Source organism: Phoca vitulina, unplaced genomic scaffold (assembly GCF_004348235.1).
Source record: "Phoca vitulina isolate PV1807 unplaced genomic scaffold, GSC_HSeal_1.0 scaffold5, whole genome shotgun sequence".
Classification (NCBI taxonomy): Eukaryota; Metazoa; Chordata; class Mammalia; order Carnivora; family Phocidae; genus Phoca; species Phoca vitulina.
Genome location: NW_022589708.1, coordinates 15287202 through 15293308, shown reverse-complemented (window position 1 = coordinate 15293308; position 6107 = coordinate 15287202). Strand labels below are relative to the sequence as shown.

The window sequence follows — 6107 nt, the reverse complement described above, 5'->3', positions numbered from 1 at the left end:
TAATACAGGCTTATGGAAGTATCTTGTTGAAGTGCAGTGCTGGGTAGAGGTAGAACCAGTCATCAAACCCAGTTTTTCCTCCCTCCAGTAGTGCCCTCTGCCTCTCTGCCACAGAGATTGTAAAACCTCCAAAATCCTGAAAGTCCCATTGAAACGTATTTATTAAGTGGATTCTTGGAGTTCTACCAATTTTGCTCCATTATTGAATGTTCTAAATGGTCTTTGGGTCAGTGGTTCTAAATCCTGGCTACACAGCAGATTCACTTGGAGAGCTTTTTAGAAATGACTGATGCCCAGTTCACCCCTGAACCATTAAAGCCAGATTCCCTTGGGGTGAGGGGTTGTCTAGCTTTTTTTGAAAGCTCCTCAGGTAATCCTTTTGTGCAGCCCGGGTTGTGGAACCCTGGGATGCTTTACCAAACCTGTAGCTTCCATGCTGTATACCATTTTCCTTGGGAGTACTCTGAAATAAGTCAATTCTATTCAATGATCAGAAATGACCCTCAACTCTTCCAGTATCAAAGCCCAGTTCCTGTTTTCCACTTACCCACCAAGTCTTTGGAAACTGCAAGATGAGTGACTTAGATTATCAGCTCATTGGCTTATCAACTTAAGTTCTATATATAGGAATGAATGAATAATGAATGAATGAGCTTATTCTATAGATCTGCCCACTTTCTCTGGCTCTTTAAGTCAGCCATCACCAAGGTGCTTCTTGAAGAGAGAGATTTTTTTTTGAAGTAGGCTCCACACTGGCCAATGCAGGTCTGAACTCATGACACTGAGATCAAGACCTGAGCTAAGATCAAGAGTCAGATGTTTAACCAACTGAGCCACCCAGGCGCCCCAAGAGAGAGATCTTATAGACCTTTACCTGCAGAAAGTTACATATCAAAACTACATCACCAGGAACTTCACACAGAAAGACAAAATGAAAGACATCATTTCCATCAAAGGAACATGGAGCCAAGCGTAATGTTTCTTCTTTATGTTAAGAAAGGCATCTTATTTTCTTCTTTCACATAATTAGAAGTGGCTGGGTGGATTTCATCTGATTTTTTTTTCTTAAAAAAAAAAAAAACTGCCTAAGGATTAAAAGCAAGCATGGAAAAATTTATCTCCAAAGTAAATATTCAGGAGACAGTTGTGGCACCTTAGTATTTGCTCCTTTGAACACAGTAATTAAGGAATTTAGATATCTATGTTGATATACATCAAATGTTCATTTAGAATATCTTATTCTGTGCTCTGTATTTGTCAGTGCAGTTCCCATGTGCTTTTGAATATGACTCTATTGGGCTCTTTGTATTCCACATTTCATTATGATTTCCCTCACCTGACACACTTGAGCTGAGAAATTCCCAGCTTTCAGGTCTGTCTGCGAAAAACTTAAGTGTAATGTTTTTTGGTTTGCTCTTTTGTCTTATAAAAGAGTCTGTTTGCATATTTTCCATAGAGAACCAAGGGCTACTCAAGGCTGCTCTTAAGATTCACTTTTATCTGTGTCATCTACACACTTTAGGAAGACATAGGAAGAGAAAGTTGGGGCAGTTGCCAAGTAATCTCTGAGTTTTTCCAAACTGAAGTCTCTTTTGCAGAATATTCAACTGATAGTTATAAGCTGTAATCAAATCAGATGCCTGAGTTTGGGTCCTGTCAAATAGAAGAGTCCCTGAGGGGGTCCTTCTGTGGAATATGAAAAACTCCTGAATAAAGAACGTGTCATGGATCTGTTCTCTGCCTAGATGCACAGAAAAATGGACCGAGGATCCTGCATGGTAATCATACAACCTTATTCCCTAGTGCAATTTGAGTACACTCCTAAAAACAATAGCTCCCTAGGGCACTCTTTTCGGAAAGAATTATGCAACTTCATTTTTTCCCAGAAAGGATTCAGCAGGGATCTTTTTAAAAAATTTCCCCTCTGGGTGCGCTGAGAGGGCAGTTCTCACCTGTCTGAATGGTGGGGAAGAGGAGTTCCAGAAAGCACAAGTGGAGGCTTGCCAAGAGAGTCCGCATGATAACTCGGTCCTCAAATGCCCAATGGAAGGAGGGTGTGGCCTGAAGAGAAGGGAACACGTAATAATTTTCCATTTAGTCACACAATAAGTACAGTTCCCACAGTCAGTTGATTTGGGTTGTTTGGGCCACTGCAGAACTGATTGGAATGCCACATACTTCACCTGATTTAGTTATTAAGAAGGCCAAAAGCAAGGGAAACTGACATTTCAGAGACCAGTGATTTTGGCCAAATCTATCACTGAATCAGATGTCTCTGAGGGGTTCCAGATGACTGCCAGGGCATCAGACATGACGTGCCCAGAAATCACTGGTCAACTGGGCAAATCAGTGTAGTTACAGTCTTACTTGATCACAAATGATGGATATTTCTCCACTTTATTTGACTTTAAAGAGGGTTAACCAACATCTCTTACTCATTGGGGGGGGGGGGACATATTGCTTTCATATTCGTGAAATGTGAAGGAATTTTACATGATGGTCTTTGAAGTCATATTGCCTGGGTGAGAATTCCAGCTCCACTCCTTACTGGTTATATGAACTTGGACCTGGCATTAAATAAGCTGAGGTTCGGTTTCCTAATCTGCAATATGGGGGTTTAATAGTATCACCCTCATATGGCCATTCTGAGAATTCATGAAACAATCCATGTAAAGCACTTAGCATAGTATCTGGTATATTTTACACCAAGTGCTCTGAGAATAATCATAAAACAGGGAAATGTGAAGAAGACCAGAAAATTGGTGAAGGCTTCCTGGAAGAAATATTGCCTGAATGAATTTTGAAGGCTAAATAAGAATTGAATAGATGAAGGAGGAGGCGCAGAAGTGTCAGGTAAGAAGCATCAGTAAAGTAAGGTAAGAGGCTTGAACATAAGAAGACAACAGACACCATGCTGTTACCCAGATGAGGGCTAGGAGGAAGGGAGTGAGGCGAGAGAGAGACACATGATGACATGACGTATGGGGCCTGTGTGACACATTTTATATCTGCCCCTGTAGCAGTGACTTGCATGATGCTTATGTGTGAATGAGTGAGCAAATGAATGAACGAATGAAAGAAAATATATCTTACGTTTCTAAAGCTATAAGGGGAGGGGGTTGGTGGTGGTGGTGGAGAAAATCTTTGCTGCCAGCCCACCCACATTCCCACGATAAAAAAAAGGCAGATTCTACAAAGACGCTGGGGTTGGGCAATCCCATGACAACAACGAGACCAAGAGAATGGTGACAATGGAAAGCTGTCACAACCACATGGCTAGTGCAGGGGAGGGGGTAGTGTCTGCACCCTGTGGGAGCTGGAGTACGAAAGAAGAGCTATAGTCATGGGGGGACCCAGGTACTACCAGACATGCTTTCCTGAAGAAGGTAGGGAAAAGGAAGCCATACCTCCATTTCCTGCTTTTCTGGCCCATCAGTCTCCTGATGATGCTTCCCATTGGTCAAACCAACTGGAGGTCAGCCCTCAAAGCAGCCCAAGTGTGTTTCTTTCCAAGCAGGACAGAGAAGAAGAACAGAGACTGGATAAAGGTGAAAGTGTCAAATGGAAAATTACCCCCACAGATATCAAAATCATTAACAGATCTTAAGATGTGGTTGGTCTACTGTGACCACTGGTCACTGGTTGCTCACAGTGACCTTAACTCCAACTGACTTGAATCCACAGTTTAAAAGATCATAACACGAAACTGGACCACTTTATTTCACCATACACAAAAATTAACTCAAAATGGATTAAAGACCTAAATGTGAGACTTGAAACCATAAAAATCCATGAAGAAAGCACAGGCCGTCATTTCTCTGACATCGGCCACAGCAACATTTTTCTAGGTATGTCTCCTGAGGCCAAGAGAAATAAAAGCAAAAATAAACAATTGGGACTACATCAAAATAAAAAGTTTCTGCACAGCAAAGGAAACAATCAAAACTAAAAGGCAACCTACTGAATGGAAGAAGATATTTGCAAAAGACATATCCAATAAATGGTTAGTATCCAAAATACATAACTGATAAGATGCAACACCCAAAAACCAAATAATCCAATTAAAAATGGGCAGAAGACATGAACAGACATTTCTCAAAGAAGACACAAAGATGGCCAACAGACACATGAAAAGATGCTCAACATCACTTATCATCAAGGGAATGCAAATCAAAACTACAATGAGATATTATGTCACAGCTATCAGAATGGCTAAAATCAACAACACAGGGACGCCTGGGTGGCTCAGTTGGTTAAGCATCTGTCTTCGGCTCAGGTCATGATCCTGGGGCCCTGGGATGGAGCCCCAAGTCGGGCTCCCTGCTCAGTGGGGAGCTTGCTTCTCCCTCTCCCCCTGCTTGTGCTCTCTTGCGTTCTTTGTCAAATAAATAAATAAAATCTTTTTTAAAAAATAAAATTTAAAATAAAATAAAATAAAATCAACAAGACAAGAAACAAGTGTTGGCGAGGATGTGGAGAGAAAGGAACCCTTTGCACTGTTGATGGGAATACAAACTGGTACAGCCACTGTGGAAAACAGTACAGAGTTTCCTCAAAAAGTTAAAAATAGAGCTACTCTACAATCCAGTAATTGCTCTACTGGGTATTTACCAAAAAATATAAAAAGACTAATTCAAAGGGATGCATGCATCCCTATATTTATTGCAGCATGATTTCCAATAGTCAAACTATGGAAGCAACCCAAGTGTCCATCAATAGATGAATGGATAAAGAAGATGTGGTATATATATATATATATATATATATATATATATATATATATATACAACAGCATATTATTCAGCCATAAAAAAGAATGAAATCTTGCCATTTGCAATGACATGGATGGAGCTAGAGGGTATAATGCTAAGCGAAATAAGTCAGTCAGAGAAAGACAAATGTCATATGATCTCACTCATATATGTGGAATTTAAGAAACAAAACAAACAAGCAAAGGAAAAAAAAAGAGAGAGCGGCAGACAAACCAAGAAACAGACTCTGAACTATAGAGAACAAACTGATGGTTACCAGAGGGGAGGTGGGTCGGGGGATGGGTGAAATAGGGGACGGGTATTAAAGAGTACACTTATCGGCCATCTTGCGTACCCGCGTGTGTGCTCCTAATCTCAGCTGGTCCTCCTGAGACCCCCTGAGCGCCAACCCTATTCCCCTGCGCAGTCCCATTTCCGCTCCAACAAGATGAAAGAAACTATCATGAACCAGGAGAAACTCGCCAAACTGCAAGCACAAGTGCGCATTGGTGGGAAAGGAACTGCTCGCCAAAAGAAGAAGGTGGTTCATAGGACAGCTACAGCAGATGATAAAAAACTTCAGTTCTCCTTAAAGAAGTTAGGGGTAAACAATATCTCTGGTATTGAAGAAGTGAATATGTTCACAAACCAAGGAACAGTGATCCACTTTAACAACCCCAAAGTTCAGGCATCACTGGCAGCGAACACTTTCACCATTACAGGCCATGCTGAGACAAAGCAGCTGACAGAAATGCTACCCAGTATCTTAAACCAACTTGGTGCAGACAGTCTGACTAGTTTAAGAAGACTGGCTGAAGCTCTGCCCAAACAATCTGTGGATGGAAAAGCACCACTTGCTACCGGAGAGGATGATGATGATGAAGTTCCAGATCTTGTGGAGAATTTTGATGAAGCTTCCAAGAATGAAGCAAACTGAATTGAGTCAACTTCTGAAGAACATAAAACTTGAAGAAGTTACTGGAGCTGCTATTTTATATTATGACTGCTTTTTAAAATTTTGTTCATGGATCTGATAAAATCTAGATCTCTAATATTTTTAAGCCCAAGCCCCTTGGACACTGCAGCTCTTTTCAGTTTTTGCTTATACACAATTCATTCTTTGCAGCTAGTTAAGCTGAAGAAGCCTGGGAATAAAGTTTGAAACAAGGTTAATAAAGTTCTTTGCCTAGGAAAAAAAAAAAAAAAGAGTACACTTATCATGCTGAAAAAAACCAATAAATTAAATTAAAAATATCATAACATAATGATATATCATCAAAGATAAGAATCATAAAAACTATTACAAAGAAAAGACAGATTACTTACAAAGTAAAAACAATTAAACTTAAAGTGGAT

At 40.3% G+C, this 6107-nt stretch overlaps 1 protein-coding gene across 1 annotated transcript; it reads left to right on the top strand.

The window, feature by feature from the left end:
* The first annotated feature begins 5199 nt into the window (after window positions 1–5199).
* Window positions 5200–5702, top strand: LOC116631278 (transcription factor BTF3-like). The gene has a single exon (XM_032402464.1). It carries the CDS (start codon window positions 5200–5202, stop codon window positions 5686–5688), a length of 489 nt encoding a protein of 162 aa, XP_032258355.1. The 3' UTR covers window positions 5689–5702.
* The last annotated feature ends 405 nt before the right edge of the window (window positions 5703–6107 follow it).